This window comes from Lepidochelys olivacea (genome assembly GCF_965140295.1).
Source record: "Lepidochelys olivacea isolate rLepOli2 genome assembly, chromosome: 10".
Lineage (NCBI taxonomy): Eukaryota > Metazoa > Chordata > Testudines > Cheloniidae > Lepidochelys > Lepidochelys olivacea.
In genome coordinates this window covers 16,424,956-16,448,049 of record NC_140420.1, presented here as the reverse complement: position 1 = coordinate 16,448,049, position 23,094 = coordinate 16,424,956, and the positions used below count along the sequence as shown (strand labels likewise).

General features: G+C 38.1%; 3 protein-coding genes across 4 annotated transcripts in view; 2 read left to right on the top strand and 1 right to left on the bottom strand.

Annotated features, from left to right (window-relative positions):
• The window catches only part of METTL9 (methyltransferase 9, His-X-His N1(pi)-histidine), a 42,384-nt gene extending 29,981 nt beyond the window's left edge, over positions 1-12,403 (top strand). For both annotated transcript variants that reach the window (XM_084640870.1, XM_084640871.1), the window contains exon 5: positions 11,673-12,403. In XM_084640870.1, coding sequence (XP_084496996.1) covers positions 11,673-11,878 — 206 coding nt within the window. In that variant the 3' untranslated portion in view covers positions 11,879-12,403. The remainder of the gene's footprint in view (positions 1-11,672) is intronic.
• IGSF6 (immunoglobulin superfamily member 6) lies at positions 3,899-13,838 on the bottom strand. The gene is made up of 7 exons (XM_084640872.1): positions 13,705-13,838; positions 10,564-10,658; positions 8,616-8,966; positions 7,426-7,529; positions 6,465-6,521; positions 5,410-5,493; positions 3,899-4,171 (listed from the first exon to the last, which is right to left on the bottom strand). The coding sequence occupies exons 1-7, from the start codon at positions 13,716-13,718 to the stop codon at positions 4,130-4,132; spliced, it is 747 nt and encodes a 248-aa protein (XP_084496998.1). The 5' UTR covers positions 13,719-13,838; the 3' UTR covers positions 3,899-4,129.
• A 2,964-nt stretch (positions 13,839-16,802) lies between these two features.
• OTOA (otoancorin) overlaps positions 16,803-23,094 on the top strand; it is a 59,564-nt gene continuing 53,272 nt past the window's right edge. The window contains exons 1-6 of the mRNA XM_084641810.1: positions 16,803-16,818; positions 20,374-20,463; positions 20,825-20,853; positions 20,948-20,978; positions 21,071-21,098; positions 21,648-21,735. Coding sequence (XP_084497936.1) covers positions 20,382-20,463; positions 20,825-20,853; positions 20,948-20,978; positions 21,071-21,098; positions 21,648-21,735 — 258 coding nt within the window. The 5' untranslated portion in view covers positions 16,803-16,818; positions 20,374-20,381. The remainder of the gene's footprint in view (positions 16,819-20,373; positions 20,464-20,824; positions 20,854-20,947; positions 20,979-21,070; positions 21,099-21,647; positions 21,736-23,094) is intronic.

Below are 23,094 nucleotides of genomic sequence, written 5' to 3'. Positions count from 1 at the left end.
ATAAGCAAAGTCTGTGATATGCAGTGATTGTATATTATCTTGTTTCTTGTGTACCTTATAATTATACACTTAAGTTTAATTTCTCTGTTTTGCAATCACTGATCCATCCAGGACCTGCTTTCCTGTCTTTTTCTTTCCGAGTCCTGCATCATGTTAGGTAACAACAATATTGAAAAAAAATTAATGCAACTTTCTAGCAAAACAGATGGTGGAGAAACAGAGAGAGAAATCTGAGGAATCCACTTTTACTTTCTCATGGTTCAATCCCCTAGTATCTAGTGGAAGGAGAATTGGCTATTGGACTAATAAGCCACTAGGACTTGAAAACATGTTCTCTACATATGGAACTTCAAGACATTTCTTGTTAGAATCTTCTGTATGGCATCTTGTAAACCAGAAAGAAGCTTTGCTTGTGCTGGTGATCAGTGGCAAACAAGACATTTTGTTTCAGACAGCTTCATTTCCCTTGCTTTGTTGTTGCTGCTTTTCTCTAATCTCAGATCAGATCACAATGCTTTCCCTGATGGTCTTGTGTGACCTGCAGGGTGGTGTGTCATGATAGCTTTGGTAAGCCCTTATCAGTGAAGGCTGCTCCAGTTATGCAGTGTCTATCTCAAGTTCCCAAACTTGATTCACAGCTTGTTCAGGGTAAGCCCCTGGCAGGCCGTGAGACACTTTGTTTACCTGAGCATCTGCAGGTACGGCCGCTCGCAGCTCCCAGTGGCCGTGGTTCGCCGTTCCCAGCCAATGGGAGCTGCAGGAAGCGGTGGGCCGGCCCGCACCACTTCCTGTAGCTCCCATTGGCCGGGAACAGCAAACCATGGCCACTGGGAGCTGCAAGCGGCTGTACCTGCAGATGCTCAGGTAAACAAAGTGTCTTGTGGCCCGCCAGGGGTTTACCCTGGACAAGCCGCAATCCAAGTTTGGGAACCCTTTGTTTATCTTGAAACACATCCAGCATGTTTGTTACCCACTGCTATAGACTGGCTATCAGCAGCACTTCGATATTCCAGTTTTGTCTATCTGAAAGTGGATATCTCCATTGGTGTATATGTACATCTGGATATTTTTAAAGAAGTAATTATCTGTCTCTAAGTTTTGAACATGCCTGGTTCTCAATATATTTTAATTGTATTAAAAGCAATTTCTGATGAGACATTGACCAATAGCAAATAAGTAAAGAGCACTTTTTTTGCTTGGGGGAATGGAGATGGTAATAGTGAAGCAGCCATTGCATTTGATTAATTTTGACCTTTATGTTCTAAAAGTTGAATTTGGTACCTTCAGATTATGCAAACTGCTAGGACAAAACCTGTTCCAAGTTGTTACAAACTTCTAACAAGAAATGCCTTCCTTCTTTTCAGCAATTAAATAACCACAAACCTCTTACTAAATCCAGATGAAAGAAGAATCTCTTATATATGTGGTTTCAGATAATCAAATCAGGCAAGCACCAGACAGGACCACTAGATTCTTAGGACTTTTGCAGAGTAGACAAAGAACAATGGCTTTAATGTAAAGCTGGTCCTTAAAATAGAATTAGACTTAAATTTCAATTTTAACTGTCTATTTTAAGAGGCAAACTAACCATAAACTATATAATCACTTAAATGTCAATCCAATCCCCTGTCCCATCCTGGCCAGGTCAATATTTTGAATCATGTCATTGTACATGTTTAGTTGAGTTAAAATGTCAAACACAAAATAAGAATCTGACTTCCTTAATTGATGTGATTAACTTCATTTCATAAAACATTATTGTACCATTTGATTCACTCAGATGTCTATGATTCTGTTTAAAGAGAGATGCCATTATGATAGACTGGGGTCACCACTATATGTAGTGGTGGTTCCCCACATTCCAAAGGTTTTTTCATTCCATTTTGTAAATCTGGCTGTCCAGAACTCTGGACCCATACACAACTTTTTATAGAAAATTTTAAATCAATATCAGCAGAAGATACTCCACTAAAACTCTCCCCATTGAACCGTCTAACCTACTCTCCAGTGCAAGACTGGGATGACGTATGTCATGCAAAAAGCTCTGTGTCAGACCAAGTAGTGTTCTAAACGTTGTAGTTAAGATATCAAAGCTTTTTATTATTTTACAAGATATGTTAAAAGAAGCAAAGAATGAATTCACTATATGTATATTGTAAACAAGAACAAACACTCGGAACATGTGGAAGATCCTAGAAAGCATGTATTTCAATTACTGTACTAAAGAGTTTTAAACCCCTTTTAGAAAAGTCTTTTATTATTTTACAGATATGAGCTCTGATTCAGACCTCATATGTGTAAGCAAATGGGTCAGCCTATGTGTGGATCCAATGGCACGATTGGAGCCTGAAAATGGAATAATTTAACTATACTGTTAATGAGAATTATACTCTGCTATGCTTGACACAGCCTCTGTTTCCTTGTTCTTAATTTTTTTAAATGACCGAAACAAATGTTCTTATAAAACTATAAGAAACAAAAGAAATATTACTTTGTTCTTTCAAATGTTTCTGGAATTACAATGACATCTAGAGTCCAAAGTAGCTTATTCACAAGTTATTACCAAAGAGTTTGAGAGAAATACACCTTTGTTTTTATTTTCCAAAGTACATAAAACCTCACTAATTCACCCTAACACAAAGTTATTGTGGAGTTCAAAATTTTATGAATTGACAAGCAGAAATCTTACTAATAAGTTAATCATAGTGCATTACAAAACGTACTCTGTTCATTTGTACTTTAATATTTATACTTCACTAGTAGGTATTTTGTAATGAGTGTTATAAAGAAATGCTTTCTTATCTAATTAATCTGTGAAACTCACTCCTATGTGTATCATTGAGGCAAAAAGCTTAGGGTTTAAAAAAGGATTTGATATTTATACAAATAAGAATAACTTTAGTTACTAGAATAAAAATGTATAAGATACCATGCTTGAAGAGAGAAGCAGCTAGCCATTAATTGCTTGGGATTAGGAAGAAAGTTTATTAGACATGTTGCTCCTATATTTGTCCATTATGTAATGTGGATTTTTGTGCATTTTAAAACCTTCCTGTGAAATATTTGGTACTTGCCTATGTAGGCGACACTGGACTAGACGGATCTCTGCTTTGCTCCAGTCTGGCAGTTCCAGTGTTCTTAAGTTGCAAAATGTTAGATGAGGCCTCACTACGGGACACAATTAACTCTTTGCTGAAAGGATGGGTGAGACCAGCAGGTATCTTGTAAGATTCTTGAGGTGTGCAGATTAGCTAAGTGAGAACTGGTGAAGCGTGACTGTAGTCCAACAGTCTAAGTTATATCCAGTTCTGTGCAGATGCACAAAGGGAAGAAGGAGAGGGTTCATAGAATGCCCTTCATGTCCTTGTAGAGACTGGGTGTCATTCTAATGGGGAATGAGGCACTGCTTCTGGCTAGCACTTGGGGATACTGTCTGCATAACACATATACATATAAACATTGAAAGAAGAGCAGTCCTTGGATTGACATGTAGACTAAGCTACCTTCCTAACCTGCCATACGGTCCCTCTGGATCAGTTTTGACATTACATTAGTGTGTATGCTTTTATATTGCCTATTTTTTGTACCTGTTCTGCGTACAGCCAGCCAGATTCTCCTCTTACTCTGGTCTAAATCCTGAGTTACTATTGACATCAGTGGTAGTTATAGCTGATTTACACCAATGTGAGAGCAGAATTTGACCTCAAGGCATCATTTTCTTTTTGTGCTTATCACAAACCTTTCAGAAGCATTAAATTCACAAAAGAAATTAAAAAAAAAATTATGTGTAGAACTAACCCTAAATATGAAAATTTCCATGAAGTATTAGTAGTTCATCAATGGAAAATAAAGTCCTTTTACAATATTTTTATTTTTCAGAGGGAGAGGGCTTGGTAATGTTAAACATAGGACTGTAATAATTAATATTCACACTTTAGCTGGAATACTGTCATTTGTATTTGATGATCTATTTGCAAAACACTTTAAAAAAAAAAAGCATTGCTCAGTGAGGATTCATATTTTTTTTAGCAAGGTACGACTCTTTCAGAAAATTAATTTTTGAAGTCTCAGACATGTTCAGTTGTATTTCACATAAAGGATCTTGAGTATGTGTGTACTTTGAATTTTATCATCTGTTTTGATAGATGGTGTCATCTGGTTCCAAACACTCCTGCAAAAAAAAAAAAATAAGTATATATTGTAAAAGGTTACAATGTTTGTGTAATAGTTGGCTTTCTAAAAAGATTTCCTTAGTGGGGCAAACTTCCTTTCCTTTGCTACTGCTGAAGAATACTTCCCCCTTCCTTCTGTCCGTTATCCAGATGCCTTCATACCTGTGGCATCTGCAGGATTCTTAACCTTTTTTGTTCACTGTTGACTACCCTGAATACAGCTCCCAGGGGAGCACAAAGAGTCAGCAGGACAGTCATGTTTACATTATGTGTATGCCCACATCTGCCAGGTCCTGGATTACATCAGTAGGGGTTTGATGGCTTTATGGAGGGCAGTTATAGAGGAAAACTGTCAGGGGTAAGAATATTAAAATACAGGCTTTATGGGAGGGCAAGTGTTTGACCTGTCAGTGCTGAATGCCTGTTTCATTTTTGTACTTCATCTGGGAAGTGTATGTTCTGCTCCCTGATTAGAATAAGAAAGGAGCTGTTTTGCTTGTGCAGTGTAGATTCAAGAGTAGTTTTCTTAACTTGAAAGTGGTGAGTTTTTCTACAATAGTTCTCCTGTAACTTACATGGCAAAATACACTATGATTTGGTTAAAAAATGTTGTTATAAATTTGGGAGGATGAAATAACTTTCATTCTGTGATACAATACCATGAAGTATTCTGTATATGTTGCATATATTACAATAAGTGTTTTAGGAATGTTTGAGGTTTTTAAAAAACTTTTTATTGTAACTTTTTGTAACTCTCCACTTGTAAAGCCATGTGCCTTCATTACCATGGGTCCAACTATTCAGTGTTCAGAGGGGGAGAGAAATTAAAATTAAATTAAAATGCCTCCAAAAGTGAACTGCAATGTTTTTCTATACCTAAAATATGTCATGGCTTTAAAGACTGGCATCTCAGGCCTTCTCAGACATAATGTTTTCAAAATCCCTTTGGAAAGAGGGGTATCTCCACTCCGCAACAGTATGTAGATCCCAATTTAACCCTGCTGGGATGCACAGTATTGGACTTCTGAAACTTTTAGCATTGTAAGTATAGAAAAGCTATTGCTGGTTCAGGACTAAATCTTGCCAATCCTGACACTCAGACAGCGAAGAAGTCTAGTTCTGTAGAAAATGTAATATAGTTCTGAAATTTGCTTCTCCATTTTTTCCACATACAATGAACTACAGTAAATAGCCACAAGATTTTGGAACCCCCCTTTTCATGTTACTCATTACTCACAGGCTGATGATGGTCTTCAGCATATCTCTTCTTGTACAGTTCTTGTACAATTGCTCGACAAACTGTTCGCCCACTCGTATTTTTCTGCAGTGGTTAAAATGTGGTTAACAACAATTTTACATTAGAGACAGATTTGGAAAAATGCACTTGCCTCTATGATATATCTTTGCTAATTTCTTTTTTTTTTTTTTAAACTTTTTAAAATTTAATCAAGATGTCACCACAACTTCAAAACAGTAAGTTTCGTGGCCAAAGGGAGCCCTGGCTGTAGAACAGTAATGATTTCTCACTGTCGAGTTAAATTCCTTCTTTAACTTGTGGATTTTTTTTTTCCAAGAGGGTGTTGCAGTATATATTCTAAACAGGATTTAAATATGGTGGAACCCATCTAAAGCCAAAGCCACCATCCAAGGGACCAGGAAAAATCAGTTGCATGGCAGAGGTTGGCTTTTTAACTATAGTTCAAACATGGTTTACTTGTAATCTTGATGTTACTGAAAAGCCATCACTTAAGACAAGAAGTTGCCTGTTGGAGGTGGCCCTTAGCTTAGTTCTCACTGTCCAATTAGCCAAAAAGGACCGATGAACAGAAACTTTAAAGCTTGGGGCAGAGGTCACTTGCTAGATCATCTGGGCATATCTTACTTAATCAGTTCCCTGCCATTATAGGGGACCTGGGCATTGGTGCACCTTGGTCTCTCCTGTTTTCTGCCTGTGGCACATAACAGCCTAGTCTCCTGAAGGATGTAATACTTTGATATAATTCTAGTTGTTGGGGTTGGTGTGGGAGTGGCTAGGTGGTGTTGGTGACCGTCTCATCTTTAAACTCCGACTCTAAATTCAGCAAATAGTTTTCTATAAATCTTCAGCACAGGAGCCCTTAATCACTTACATCTACAGTTTGAGCTCTATATACTTCCAGCCCAGGTAACCCCTTTGTCTGAGCCTTCAGTTAGCCAATTTAATGTCCCCGGAAGTGTTCAAGGTTATATTTAAAAAACAAAAAATCTATGAATCAAAGACACCCAAGACAAGTTAAGTGAATATTAACATACATGGTGCTCTCCTTTCACATCTCCTTTCCTGGTTTTCTTTACCAGTTTGGATTTTGACTGCAAAACAAAAATCAACTTTATTTACATAGCCCTCCATGCCAAATAATAACTGAAGAGGTACTGTAGCAAAATGTATTGCCTGCTCATAACATTTAGGGATATCTCATTATTTATCGAGTTCATTTAAGGGTTCCAAATATTGATGATTGTTCTAAAAACAAAAACACACAAAAAACCACCACACTTCCTTAATAAAGACCAATGTCAGTGTCTTCAATAACTGGGTGCATTTTAAACATGCAAACATCCTCTCTCTGGTTCTGGGGGAGCTTTTCCAAGTTTAGGATGCCCTGTAACCCTCCTCCAACTCCCTTTTCCATGCATCCTACAATCATTTGAATAGGACTTCATTATGTAAGTAAGAGTATTGCCTGAAATAATTTCATTGCACTTGGCATTTAGTGTTATATAAATTTCATTATTTGTTTATCAATAGACATTAATCCATGGAGCTTGCAACCTGTGTATTTGGTAGTAATGCTCTTTATTTGATAACTATTTTTCTTTCAAAATATTTGAATCTTATCATATTTTTGTATTTTTGATAGTCTGTCTCATTTACAAAGTGACTTCTGGCAATATATACCAAACTTGCTGTAAATTGTTCCAAGGATAGTTTGGTTTCTGCTGCTTTTCTCTTGAAACTCTCTCTAAAAAAAAAAAAAATCGGTAAGTGATGTGTGTGAGATGTAATGAGTATCTAATCTGAATCTATGTGTGAGAGTCTGCAGATGCATATGAGATGTAATCATCAACCACAACCTTTGTAAAACTCGTTTGCTGTCTGTGATGCAAAAGTAATTAAAATCCATGATGACCCTTGGATCCTGAGGAAAACATTAAAGCTATTGAGAAGTCAGAATGAAAACAACCAAATAAGAAAAGTCAAAATTAAACCCACCTTATAGAATATAAAGATTGCAAGTATGGCAGTGCTGTATAGAAACAGCAAAGATGAGAGGACTATCATGGGGATGTATTCTTCAGTGCTGTACTTCTCAGACCCTTTAGTCATAATAAAAAATTGTTAGAATAATGGGAACCTGTTCTATTTTGATCATATTCTTAGTAAGAATAATATTTGTATTATAACCACTTTCATCTGAGGAACTCACTTGATAAGGGTCACTAGACTCAAACAGCTGGGGACTGGAGAGCCCTTGATTTGGGATTTTGTTTTCTTCCCACCATAGCCCTCTTCTGGTCTAAAATCTAACTTTTAAGTAACAAGTATGAAGAAGGCTCATGTATTTGTTCAGACGTTAGCAGTGTGAGTGGTGGGGTGAATGCAGGGAGAGTATGGAACTCGGTTAGGGGGAGAGAGAGTCCATTAGTTAGGGTTTTGGTTTTTTTAACTTTTGTACATATTTCTAGAGCTTGTTATTGAAGCACATGTAACCAGAAATTTAGTTAATTAAGCCTCCTCATCCCTGTGAATATCTTTATCCCTGTTACATAGGTGGAGATACTAAAGACACCAAAGTAAAATGATTTGCTCAAGTTCACACAATGAATCAGTGGCAGAGAATCAGCCCAGAGTCCCAGAATCCTGCTCTGTCTGCTAGACACAGTCCCTCCTGAATATGGCAGTTTCTCAACAGAAGCCATTTACTTGTTTGTGACTATTACTGTTGGTGTATGATTTATTGTGTGCCAGTCCCAAAACCCTCCATGAAGCTTGACATGGAGTATTTGTATGTTCAGTTTTGACAGTTAACAAAAAGGAAAATACAGCATCCAATCTCCTGGATTACTATAGAACATCTCTGAAGGGTCACTTGCATTACATGATAGTACAGCATCTGGTTAGTAAACCATACAAAGTTGCTGATTTTTAGCTTTGTTAACAAAGTATCTCCCTAGTTGATCTTAATTCTGCACCTGGAACTCCAGTTCATGTCAGTTTGACTTTAACACACATACCCAGAGTATGACATTGGGTCTTATTTGCTGTTCAAATTGATAGTAAAATCAACAAGGTTTCCAGTAAACTATTAACGTACCATATTTTGCAAGTGTAAATAATTAGAAATATTTAGAAAACAAAATAATGTATTTTTTTACGATTGTTCATGGGAAGTAGTGACTGACCTCTTTTCACCAATATCGTTCCTCCCCCGGTTTGCTTGGATGTGTGTGTATCTGAATCTGAAAATGCTATTCCACAGATATAAATGGCACTGTCATTTACAGTCAGTTTGTTGATCTGAAGTAAAACATTATGATCGGACAGTGATTCAATCACTTGGAACTTCTCTATGCATTGAGGTGTACACAAAGCCTCATGTGTAAAATCATTATAGCGAAACCATAGCATTTGAGGGGAGCCATGACATCCGGAAGCAGAGAAACTGCATGTTACATTCACAGTGCTGACACTGTCGTCTACTTCCTTAAATTGGTGTTGTTTTACGGTAACTTTGCAGGTATCTACAACATGACCTGTTGAGAATAAACACATACTTGATTGAGAGAGAATTTAAGAGTAAGGGATGTTGCAAATTAAATATGTGACCTTGAATTTAGAAAGGGGGGGAAGAGAGAGAAAGCGGTGATATTTCCACCGTGGGACCTCTTTCGGTTGTTTTCATTAAGTTTCTTCTTAGAAGATTGCCTCATGGGCTAAATACTATTTTGAACTTTATTCATTATTTTTCATATACATAGGAAAATATGAATGTGATTGCTAACTGATCATGGGTTTCACATGTCAGCAGTGCCACTTGCTGATACTGACCTTTTAAAATTAAGCAATATACAGAAAAAAGAAGGCAAGGGAAGGTTAAACACGAAAGAGAACTTCAATTAAGGAACTGAATCACCAGCAAATTACAAGTTTTGTTTACTATAACTGTTATGACAAATGCATTTTTTTACCAAGACCTTATAGAAATAAATAACTTTAATAAACTTAAATATGACAAAATTATTATATCAAAGTAATGGTTAAATACCTAAAATTTAGATAATTGGAATGGACACTCTAGAAATGAGAGATTGCTAAACCAACATTTTTTATTTTGTTTTACTTTCAAGAAAGTATTTAGCAAACAAATTACAAAACAAAAAATAAGTTGAAGTGGACTCATCTTTGATCAGATTTGGATTATTACAAATTATGTATTGTATGTAATCAATACAATAAAAATGTAAAGTTAGGGTAGCATAGAATGTTACTACTTAATATTGTCTGGATTAGGGTAACCAGATGTCCTGATTTATAGGGACAGTCCCAATATTTGGGGCTTTTTCTTATATAGGGGCCTATTACTCCCCACCCCCGGTCCTGATTTTTTCACACTTGCTATCTGGTCACCTTAGTCTGGATACTTATGTGACTCTTCATCTTTGTACTGTCCGAGCTCCTGGTGGACCAAATGCAGGCAGGTTGAGTTCATAGGGGTTCCACAGGAACAGAGAGAGGGCATTCTCTTTCTTTTTTTTCTGTGCCACAAAGCAGCAGCAGAGCCACCCCATGGTCACAACTGTTTCCTTGAGGCTGCAGTAGCCCTAGCAGCTGCTGCACTCCCACTCTGTGAAAGGTACTGATTGGCTGGTACAGTATATCCACCAAGTAGCTAATCTCTCTGTCCCTGCCCTAAGCCCACTGTTCACTGGGTTGGAGGATGCCCCTATGGAGCAGAACTCTGTGACTTGCAGCTGATGCAGACACCATGTGCTGGATTCCCAGAAACTTCCTCTTACCAACTCCGTAGAGCATACCTGCAGCCATTTTGCTGCATCTGGGGTCTGCTATACAAGAGGCAGAGGATTTGGACTGATGGTCATAGGTTATGAGGGCATTTTGTATAATCCTTTGGAAGAACAATCTTTCATTAATATTCATTTGATTAGGAAACTTTATGAAGACAGCAGAAATTAGCTAACTCCAAAGCAGAATTTTTTCCTGCCCCTCTTATCTTACAGACTTGTTCCAAATGAGAGCACTGCATTTTCAATCTTATTTGTAAGAAATACATATGAATCTTTTAAAACAGGTGAAGAAGACAGTAAATTGGGGGGGGGGAAAAAGTCTTACCGACATAGTATAGAATCCAGTTGAATTCCAACAGTAGCACGACTTTGCATTTATTGAAAGTTGCCATTTCTTTGTGTGTTTGTCCAGAAATGTTTCTGCTCAAAAAAAGAGGAAGTTAATTAGGAAACTTTAGGAGTTACATAATGCTCTAAATTTCATGCTCAGATACTTCCTACTTGCATATATTTACAGGAATTAAACATTGTGTTCAGTAAATTTCTTAAAGATACAGTATGTATTTAAAACATAATCAATTACACTTTTCAGTTAGATGGGATTGGTAAAAATCTATTTTTTTGACAGCGAGTTGTTTTTTTTTAAATTTTAAAACGACTACATTGCTCGATTGCTTCTGATGATTTCATTGGCTATAACAAATGACAACTTTATTTTTTATTATATAAAATTATCCAGAACTCCATTTCCTCTTTGAGAGGACCCTAAACAAATAATCCTTCTCTTCTCACTTATCAAAATGGCCCTTGAATGAACAGAAGTTCTGTAGATGCTGTTCCACAGGACCGACTTGGGATTTCTTTCCTAGTTTGGTGTGGAGTCTTTTGAGGTGGATTTTTGGGGGAGGGGCTAAGGGATTGATTTTGGTTTTTAGCTAGTAGTATGACCACAGTATTCCTGAAGAATTCATAACAAATTATGGTGGTTAGCGTCTGGCTTTATTTATTATAACTAATTGAAGCCAGTTCCAGCACGGAAGTATGACAGATAAGTATGAGAAGGCATTTTAATGTTAGCCAAGATTTTAGAGTTTCTCAGACTACATCTGCCAGATTTGAGTTTCACTAGGTGATCTTACTATTGTTAGTCAAATAGTTATTTGGTCAAGTGGGCCTGCACATAGAACTATTAGTAGAGGATTTAAAAAAAATCTGAGCTTTGTGGGTGGCAACCCTCTCTATACTCAAACAAGACCCCTGAATATTGTGGTCTTCAGGTAGACCTGGAAAATGCTCTACCCACCATGTGTTGGGTAATATGGATCATAAAGTCCGAAATGGAATGTAAGCAGCATAGCATGCTTTCTTTAAGAGACTGCCATACATTGAAAAGGATCCTTTTAAAATTTAAATACAATTGTTTTGTTTTCTCAGTAGGTGGCAAGTGGGAAAAACCCTCAGAAGTTTTGGAAATCAAGGGGCAGACTTGGGAAGAACAGGTGAATAGCCTGCCAGAAGTTTTCAGAAAAGCTGGTTTTGCCATAGAGGCTTTCACCAGACTGCCATACTTATGTGAAGGTGATATGTATAATGACTACTATGTATTAGATGATGCTGTCTTCGTCCTCAAGCCCATGTAAGCGTATACGAAGTAGAAGTCTCCAGAGTCAAACCCAAGAAGCAGCCTCTGATAGAGGTGTCTGATTTATGATTACTTAATGGGAGGGAATTTTGGGATTGCCATTCTAAATAAATATCATGTAAGAATTTTAAAGGCCAAAATACTAATGTATTTCTTTGTAGTATCTTTAAAAAGGACAGTTTTTTTAAAACAGACTCTTCAGTTGAGAATTTTTACCAACTCTTAGCCCAACAATGCAGTCTGCATTCCAACATTAATGGAAGATATTTTTTATACTTAACTGCAGTAGGGATCATAACCAGACAAAAGCAGTAGTTATGATGATACATGAACCGATACACAGTATGGATTGTTCTTTAAGATATCAAGTGAAAATTGGCAATACAGCTGTCCATTCAGTTCAGAACATTGTTGAATATAGAGTTGGAATGGATATTCTTCCATGTTAAGAAGTTATTTTATCTCTGACTGTCATTCTTCAACACATCTTTTTAATCATGCTAATAAACTTTTTTTGAGATGACCTTTGCATTAATTTTTGTGTTCATTTATGTAAACATAGCCATGCTTGTTTGCACAAACTGTTACGTATATAGAGAAAAGAACCTTGTAGCAGTACAACTGAATTCATTTAAAAGCATTTAACTATTGTGTAGAAGACTAATATAATCAAATATTAAAAAATCATTTTTGGAGGGGTTCTTCCATGTTCCTCTCTCATAAATCCTCCTTGCTTTTGCACACACCAATTTCCAGCGAAGGAGGGTTAGTCAGGACTTATGAAAGCTGTTCCTTAAACTGATGGATATGACAGACTTCCACAGGTTGAGCAAATTTTCTCCAAAGAATTCCAACTCAAGAACTAAGGTAGGAATTTTCACCTGAGATCCTCCATCACCACTTCCATATACACACACTTATGCTAGGATAATTACCTTCCCTGCAACATTGTTATGGTGTCTGTTTGGAGTCTTCCACATGCTTGATTGAACATTTAGTTTAAATTAAACAGTTTAATCTTCCCCTTCCAGGGAGTTTCACTAAAATTTTAATTTAATCTGCCCAAGAAGGGATCAGCTCCAGCTTTTTTTTTTTTTTTTTTTTTGTCAAAGAAAGCTTCTCCAGAAGCTGTCTTTGACATGCTGGCTGTATGAATTGGAAGAGTCTCTGAACTAGATCGTGGCATGTAGACATAGCTTCTTGATAAGGGAAGTGTAGATATCCAGCCACCCTGGCAAGAGCTCTGGAAAGCACTGTACCTGCAGTAGCAATAATGCTTCCCTGAGTCTAAGGAGCACTGGAGGGGCATAGCTGGTGTGGCACCCCTGAAGAAGGTGTAGTACCCACTGTCCCTGGCCGCTTGTGCAGACCAGGGTGGGACCATGGCTCTTCTCCCTATCCCCGCTGGAGAAGATAGTGACACCAGCTCTATAAAGTCTTTCCACTTCAAAGCTGAGATGTTCAACACTACCTAGGGATTTTCATTAACAGAAATTGGGTGTCTAAATTTTTCAGGTAGCTCACAAAATCTCAGTCTAAGGGTACAAGGACTGACACCGACATCACTGACACTGCAGACGATAGAAGTGGCTCCTTGCAGCCAGGCAGGGTCTGGGTACAGTCTTGTCCTATGTCACTATTGGATCTAATGCAGGCCACAGTTTGAAGATGCCTATTCTGCCAGCTTCCTCTTTGTTCTCAAGCATTGTGTGTTTTGGATTTCTACAGTTCAGGTTGATTTTACATTAAACTTATTTATAAATGAAGTTAGTTACTTTAGCAATAAAAGGATTTTGAAGTTTCAAGCCATTAAAACTGACTCACCCAACATCTGCCATCTCAGGTTTCACACCCTACCTGGGGAAAGCTGAAATAAAAACTAAGCTGTTTTAATTGATTTAGGACCAAATTTTTTAAGGAAGTTAGGTGCCTAACGATGCAGAATTTTGACATGTAACTCCTACAGGTACCTATCTGCACCTTGAGGTGCCTAAACACCTTTTAAAATCTGGCCCTAGAAACTGGTTCCTGGTGGCCACAGATCATCTTAACTGCACAAGGCAAAATCTCACTTACAGTAGAACCTCATTTATCCAAACATCTGATTTGAAAGCCCCGATTTGCTGAAACTGGATTATGTTGTCCTGATATCATTTATGTGGGAAAGAATAGTTTGGATAATGAACTATATAGATTGTACTGATTAATATTCCTAATCATCTGGAATCTGATTGACATATAGGAAGACTATATATTGAGTTGTAAAAACAACAAGGCATCCTTGTGGCACATTAGAGACTAACAAATTTATTTGGGCATAAGCTTTTGTGGGCTAGAACCCACTTCATCAGATGCATGAAGTGGAAAATATAGGAGCAGGCATAAATTACATGAAAGGATGGGGGTTGCCTTACCAAGTTTGAGGTCCATCTAATGAGATAAATCAATTAACAGCAGGATACCAAGGGAGGAAAAATAACTTTTGAAGTGGTAATGAGTGGCCCATTACAGACAGTTGACAAGAAGGTGTGAGAAATAGTAGGGAGAAATCCGTATTGGGGAAATTAGGTTTAGGCTTTGTAATGACCCAACCACTCCCAGTCTTTATTCAGGCCTAATCTGATGGTATCCAGTTTGAGTTGTATAATACTAATTTTAATAAACCTGATACAATACCCCCAAAAATATGTAATTGTATCAAAAGGAAACTTTTGTTTCTAAGGTACATGGGACTTCTGGCTCTGACTGGTAGCTGCACTGTAATATAGTATATATAGTATAATATAGTAAAAACAGATTTGTCTGTTTTTCAGAGCCATGTTTTCATTGCTGGTTGAGACCAGAACTGCCACATCAGAATGCCTCAGAGGAGGATTATCTGAGCTTTGTTTGAAATGCTAGTTAAGTAGAGTTGGTTTTTTTTTCAAATATGAAAAATTGCAGTTTAAAGTATATTGTGTGCTAGGAAAAAAGCTAGTGGAGGATTGCACAGTTCAGAGGCTGGATAATGAGAGGCAGCAGCCTTTCACCTCCTAGGTCATTATTTAATGGTTCTAGAACTATATTAATCTTACTTCTTGAACATCTAATTTTGAGAGCAGCATTGGTGAAAAATGTGACCTCTCAAATAAGGCAATTAAAAGTTCTCACTAACTTGGCACAATTCTTGACTATAATAAAAGGTGAACAAAAAGGCTAGCCATCTACTAAGCCAAGTTCAGGCATTTAGGATTTTGTATTTCATTGCAGCAATTAGCTGCTTCCCCAACACCAAATACAGATACAGCAGCTGCATACCTTCTGCTGCAAACGGTGTGTCTAACTCTTGTGAGAGAACACAGAGCTCAGAACTCTAATATTAGCAAGTAAGTAAAAGAATTAGTAGAACCTCAGTTAGGAACACCTGGAGAATGGAGGTTGTTCGTAACTCTGAATTAAACGTTATGGTTGTTCTTTCAAAAGAGGACAAATGAACATTGACCTCATACAGCTTTGAAACTTGATTATGCAGAAGAAAAATGCTGCTGTTAACCATCTTAATTTAAATGAAAAAGGCACAGAAATCGTTTCCTTACCTTGTCAAATCTTTTTTTAAACTTTCCCTTTTTTGTTAGTTTACCTTTAACACAGTACTACACAGTATTTGCCTTTTTTCCCCTCTTTTCTCTGCTGCTGTCTGATTTGTACTTCCGTTCCAAATGAGATGGGTGGTTAGATCAGTTCCGAACTCTGGTGCTCATTACGCTGAGGTTCTACTGTACTGACTTATCTAGTGTCTTTTGTTTTTGGTTTTTAAGTCTAAACAAACTCAATTAGCGATTGGGAATCTTAAGCAGTTTCTAGACATTTCAGGCCACCTTTGTAATCTTTATGTAATTGTTCATTACCTTCACTTTTGTACCTTCCGTGTTGGCAAGGTTTCATTATACAACCTTAATGGCTATTAATTTTTTCCATGGAGTAGCAAATGTTTTGTAACAGTAATGAAGTCTTTTGTAAGGCTATAGCTACACCACACAGCATTTAGCTTTTAGCAAAGCGTCTGCTGTTTAAATTTTGGCAGAGTAAAGGGGGTTGTGTACATTTTGGGGTGCGAATATTGGTAAAGTTAAAACTAGCAAGCTGCTTTTATATATATTAACGATGTGAAAGTGTCGCCCTTAACGTGTAATAAACAAACAGGGAGGCGCTCGGCTTCTAAATTGCTTTGGGATCCTTCGGGACAAAAGGCACTGTATAATAGATTATCATTCTGTCTACCTCTTCATTTTTGGTTCGTGTTCAAATAAGGGTTTTTATTGAATGGTTTGGGGAGCAAATTAAAACGGGTTAGAACAAGAGAAAAAGCTGTGAACGGGAAAAAGCAGCCCAGCCGCCGCTGAGTAGCCCGAGGTCCCCCGCTCCGAGGAACAGCGGAGGGCCCCGGTGCAGGTCACGGACACGGCGAGCCGGGCAGGGCTCCCTGCGAGGGAGCCGGCGCCAGCCCCCGGCCCGCCAGGCTGCAGCAGAGCGCCCTGGCTCCCGCCATCTCCGGGAGGCCGCCGCCTCCCTGCCCTCCTGGGCGAGCCCCGCGTCCGTGCCCTCCCCGGGGGGCGCCCAGTGCAGCGGAGCCGCCCGCCGCAGCAGCAGGTCAAGGGGCCGGCGGAGGCTGCCAGGGGATCCCCTGGGAGAGACCCATTGGCGCCAACTCCCTCCCTCCTCCGCCAGCCCCTCGCCCCTCCGTTCCCCTCCCCACTCAGCCTCCCGTCTCCACCCTCCTCCGCCGTCCAGCCCACGTCCCGCCCTCGCCCCACGCTCCTTTCCGAGGCGCCCCCGCCAGAGGGGCCGGTCAGCCGGGGCTGGCACTGGGGCCCTCAGCGCGGGAGGGAAGCCAGGGCGTTGGAAGTTCCTCGGCTGGCGACGGCGACCCGGTGCTACTGGGCTCCTCTGGTGGGGGAGGTGGGGAAAGTTCGTAGCGACGCGTTGAGGGGTGAGGGAGCGTCTTCACATGCGGGAACATGCCCAGGTTTGGGGCACCTGTCTCCGGTTGTGTTCAGGCTGGGATTCTGGCTAAAGTCCAGTTGGGTAACCGTATTCGGCCGTCCTTAATGATAATTAATAATCATCCCCTCTCAGATCAGTCAGATAAGCAAGGTGTTTCTTCAGCTTCATCCCCACCCTGCTGGGTGGTGCGGCCATGCACTGTTTAGATGCCGGTCTGTTCCCGGCTGGGTCCTGTAGTGATCCCTCTATATAGTAGCTGCCGCTGGTAATAGTTTGCAAAGATTGCTGAACCGTTTGGATGAGTGATTCTCAAGTAGGGGTAGGTGTACCACTGCGGGCTTGCAGCGGAGGTCTTCTGGGGGTCCATCAGCACATCTAGATGTTTGCCTAGTTTTACAAGCTACATAAAAAGCACTAGCAAAGTCAGTACAAACTAAAATTTCATACTGACAGTGACTTGTTTACACTGCTCTATATACTGTACACTGAAATGTAAGTGCAATATTTGTATTCCAGTTGATTTAGTTTATAATTATATGGTAAAAATGAGAAAGTAAGCAATTTTTCAGTAATGTGCTGTGACACTTGTATTTTTATGTTTGACTTCGGAAGCAAGTAGTTTTTAAGTGTTAAAGGACTAGTCTGGAAAGATTCAGAGCCGCTGGTTTGGAGAATTTGGATGAAAGGTGTTATCATTGTGTTTCTGTATCAGTAATCATGCCTGTGAGTATTGAGAATAGCTATCTGAGGTAACACTGACCTAACACAAAGCAATTAGGCTTCAGTAGGGCACTGAGTCAAATAATACTGTGATAAAAAGTCAGGAATGTCTCTACACTGCCATTTGGAATAAAAAGGGCAAATAAAGACAATGGCAGGTCCCTGTAACAAAATCATGAAAAGGAAGCATTCTAGATCTGAAGACAAAACACATTCTGCAGCTTTCTTGCATGTCATCCCTTGGAAGGCGGGAATGGCATAGCCATAAAATAAAAAAACTGCTTACAATTTAAGATGAACTCTTTTTGACTGATTTTTGTTTGATAGTTTCAGTGTTTAGCAGAACACTACAAAACTGTCATTAAATAAGGCCATTTAATGGCAGTGTTTTCTCATGCAACTGTTAGTTGTCCAGTTCAGTTCAGCCTCCTTATAGGTTTACTGAACATGCTTTAATTAAAACAAAATCATACACATCAGATCAAGTTAGTTTGAACGACTAAATCAGGATTGAGAAAGGTGGTGGAATGATTTGTTAAACTGTGCAGTGTAATTCTAAACCTTACTGCCAAATTAATAGGGCAAATGCAGAAACTAACACAAGAAAGTTCATTGTCTGGGAAATTGGATACGTTTGAATGAGACAGGTGCCCTGTAGAACTCCGAATGGAATAGCTGAAAGGGAAGTGCACAGAGCTTTTTAGTCTGTGCAGAATGAACAGGACTCATGAGACTGCAACTTCTCAAAACCAAATGTTTAAAATCTTTCATCATCCAAAAGTTTGGTTCATTGTTAATTTTATAATCCGTGTTACAGAGTTAATAGAGGCATTTGTAGAAGGCAACTGGAAACTTGTTATGGTAACAGAATATTATAAATCTTTGCACATACACACTATGTAAAGAAATGAAAATGTAGAAGCATGCAATTTAGTAAAGAGATAAACATCTAATTTCAGAATCCGAATACTATTTGCAACAGTGAATTTAACGCAGAAGAAAAGACAATGTGTCCAAATTCTGTTATAATAAAAATGGACAGGGTGATTGAACGTGCATGCAGCTAAAATGTCACCCTATAGCACTAACCAGAAACAAGGCAGGCAAACCCACACAATGATCTCTCGCAAAGTTAGGTGCCGGATGGTCCAGTGTGCATGATCATCTGTATTATTACTTTTAAAATAATGAACGGATCTTTATTTTAAGATTCAATCTATAGGAGAGGGCACCATTTAATATCTCAAACAGAGTTATGTTTTTCATTCATTCTTTTCTTTTAGCTATTGGGAAGCTCAAGTTAGTGCTTGGGCTAGGTGCCAGATTGAGAGTCCTGGAGAAGAAAATCCTCTGATTCTCCAGAGAACAGGCTTCCCCACATTGCTCAATGAATATGTTCCTACTTTGATCTGGAGGTACTATGTGTGTAGGCGAGAGGATAGTTCAGTCACTGTTCCCTTTCACTCCTTGGTCTTGGTGTTGAGATTGCTGGTGAGGGTGCTAATTGTTGTGATGTGGATAAATGTCCCTTGGGAACTGGACTAAGATCAGCAAACCAATTTCACATAGGATGATTTTTGGGTCACTATCAGTCTTGGCTGCATTAGGAACCAGTGCTATAGCAGGGAAAGTCTATTTTCCATTACCTGGCCCCTGAGCCACTTGGTCTTTCAAATAATCTTTGTGGCATGGAGCCCTGTGCCTTAGGGATAGTGTACGCATAGCAAAGTATGTACATTTTGCTCAGTGTATCCCAACTGGTGGTGAATAAATGGGTTCCCACCCTTCCCCCACAAGGGGTCCTGGCCCGTGCCTAGGGCTCCTAGGCACTAGCATAATACAAATCATCATCATTATCCAGAGACTCAGAATCAGTGTGTGACAGTGAAGTTGCATGTTTCCGTTTGCATAGACACCATTTCCAGAAGCTTGTTACCTAACTTACCTGTCAAGCAGAGCCCTGTGGTAGCTAAGATGTTCCCCTAGTTATGATGCAAGCTAACCCTCCTGCTAGAAGACTGATGACATTGGATGTCTGAGGAAAGGAAAGCACCTGCCTCCTCATACTTGCAGCAACGGTCTCCCTGTGATCCGTGAACCGCGCCCTGCCCTGCCTGGAGCATCTCTTACTGGAATGGGATCAGCAAGTGCTGTGAAGGGCTTCCATACTGGGGGATTGTGTGAATACAAAGATCCTGTGGGGATATTGGAGTAACCATCAGGACAGTCCGACTTTCTAATGCTAGCAACAGGCTTAGGCTCTTTTTATACATTTTTATTGCTCATTTTGTTCTAGGGAAGTGTTATAGGACTGATACATTCTCATTTTTATTTGGGAGCCTAATTACATCAATATGCCTCTCTTTACTTTTCCATAGCTTTAAAAAGAATAAATAAAAATATTACATAATTTCAAAGAAAGATGCATATTTCCTTTTTACTAAACTGGGTTAATCCTTTAGCTGGAATATTGTTTATAATGTATACCACAGAGAGTAAAATTAAAAGAACTGCCGAATACAAGGGAAGTAAGACGGACTGTGCACACATCAAGTTTGGGGGATATTATTATTATTTATATTTTATTTATTATTATGCTGTAGAGAAGTCTAAACTAAAATCCGTGGTCCAAACAGTCCTGAATCTCAGAGAAGTTATGATCTCAATCTGAATTTTGCATCGCAGAGCCATCTTTAATTTATAGCTGAATCTTTAGGATAAATATTGTCTTTTGACATTGTCTTTTTATTTTCTTTTGCAATCCAAATATCTTCTGACTCTAATAAACAGTAGAAGAAATGTCCAAAAATCTGAAGATATGTTTCTTATTGATATTAATGAATCATGCAGGGACTACAAGTGGTCAGAAGTCTGATAAAGGTAAGATCAGAAATCTTGTGTAGAGGAAAGAGTGTTTTGTGTATTGAAAATGCTATATGTAGTAAAATAGATTAAGTACAATTGAGAAATATGGGGTCTGTTTCTCGGCTGGCATAACTCATGAGTTATACTAGCTGAGAATTTGGCCAAATAAATAAATAAATAAATAAAAGTTTTGTTTAAAAGCAAAGACCTTTCATTAAGCAACTTTTATTAGCACTATACATCCACTGTAGGTACATTTGATCAAAGCAGCTTTTCTTTAAATTAGCTTACTTATGATGCATTTATTTTATGTTTATACTTTCTTATTTTAAAAGGCTGTTGAATCAAATTTTAGTAATTGGATAATCTCTTACAGATTTGCCTCCATTATTACAAAAAGCTGCGGTGAGTATTTTTATTTTATCCATCTTCCAAAATTCTGTAATATAATCTAAAAATGTTTGTGTTATTACATGTATTTGTTGTTTATGCCCTTTAGGAGGAAGTAATAGCAGGAAAATATCTGCATGGTAATGTATAGAACTGTCCCTACCTATGTGTTGAAAACATTTTCAAATATCATGCAACATATTAATTCTTTTTGCTTTATTTTCTTGTTTAGCTTTCCTTGATATACTCCATTTTCAGGGGTAATGTATGACATCCTGTACTGTAGATAGTATATGTGTATGCACTAGAATAGAACATTATGGAAAAAAAGTGTAATCAAAGGATATATATTTAGTGTTCACGAACATTAACGTATTATGTACAGAAAATACACTATTAGCTCTGTGACCTGCATTATTACAGGCTCTGCATACAGAATTCTAAACCACCAAATCATTGAATAGGTGCATCTAGTTGTTATGATTCAGAACTACAATTAAAATTGTTAATTCCTCTTAACAGGTATAAAACAATTTCTCATGCCAAAACAGAAATATACATGGAATGAGGCTGGGAATAAATACATGCTACATTACTGTATTTCAAAACCTTTTTGGTAGTTATCTTTGTTCTTTTTTTTCCACTGTAATCATGGGTTTAAGTGTAAATCTGTTTTGGCAAAAAGATTAACTAAATCCTTGCATCACTGTCTTATTGGTAATAGTACTTGTTTGTCGTATTTATTTTCTCTTGTAAGCAAAAGTAGTTTATTATTTTACCTGTATTTTACTTTTTTTTTTCTGCTGTAGCACTAATGTATGGACAACAGATATGCCTAAAAAAATCATGGCATATTTCCATGCTCAGAATGTTATATTTACTATTAGCAGCCTACAGGTTAGTACCCTTTTAAGAGCCCAAACTTTCTTACTAAAGAGAGAGGGAGAAAATATTAAGAAAACTAGCGTCTGTTGTCTAAGTTGAAACCTTAAATTATAGAGTTGACCAATAAGTCTGCATAATACTGCAGGTCAGTATTAAATTGAGGATAGAGTACTTTGCTTTATAGCCTTCAGAAGTTTGCAAAGAACTAAGACACAAATAATAAAGAAAAGGGTCCTTTTGCTCCTCTTTTGGAGGCAAGGCAGGGCCTGAATGTTTGCACTGTGGGCTTGCATGCGCTGTTTGGTATGGTAACTGCTAGCCAAGTAACTTAGCCACACCATGTTTCTCCATAAAACAGATGATTTCCCTACCCATACTTCAGGCCTGGCTGTGCTTTGCATTACTTCTACGGAATGTGGGATGCTAGATTTCCTACAAAACTCTCTCTCCTTTCAAGACTTCACCAAACTCTGTTTTGTTTAGAAAAAAAAAAAAAACTTCTTGTGGCAGCATAAGTAGTGCAGGAAGTTCACACCATTCGTTATCCACAGTCATTACAAATGATGGTGGCCAAGTTCAGACTTGGAGCAATGTCATCAGCATCAGTGGAGCTGCACCATTTACACCAGATCTGCATTTGGCCCCCCTGTATAATAAAAAACATCTAATGTCCAATTTGCATTCTTAACCTTCTCAAAAAGCCCATGGCCATTCAGAAGCACATGAATCAGTGTCCCATGACTCCATTTCATCATCATAGCTCTTCCAAAACTATAGAGAGTTACATTAAGGTTTTGCTTTTAATTTTATTTTTTTAGGCTTTCATGGAGAGCTATGATATGAGTTTGAAGTAGTCTTAGATGACTGAAAAGTCACAGGCATAAGGGTTATTGATTTTAAGTTGAAATAAAAGGATATGAATTAAAGTAGAAATAAAAGTTACAAAAAAGATTTAATGCGTAAGGTAATCATCAGTGTAGGGAGCATTTAGAGATCCTGAGCTGATGTCAATAGAGCTATGTAGATCTACATCAGATGAAGTTCTGGTTAAAGTTGTATCTGGAGTTAGGCCTTCAGCTGATTATATTGATATTAAATATTTAGGAATCTATTCTAGGAATTATTAGTAAATCAATTGGCTAACTGTGAAGCAGTTTGTACATATTGGGTATGAAGGATACAGTATTTTAAGGATTTATATTGCACACAGAGCCAGCTGTATTCCAGTAACAGGTACAGGAAAAATGGCTTTAGTAATATTCAGTCATAATATATCATTAGCAACTGAAAAGATAATCATGTCACTCATATTGCTCTGTTTATAAGGAAGGCTTCTCCCATCTGTTTCTAATTATTTTAAAATCAGTTTAT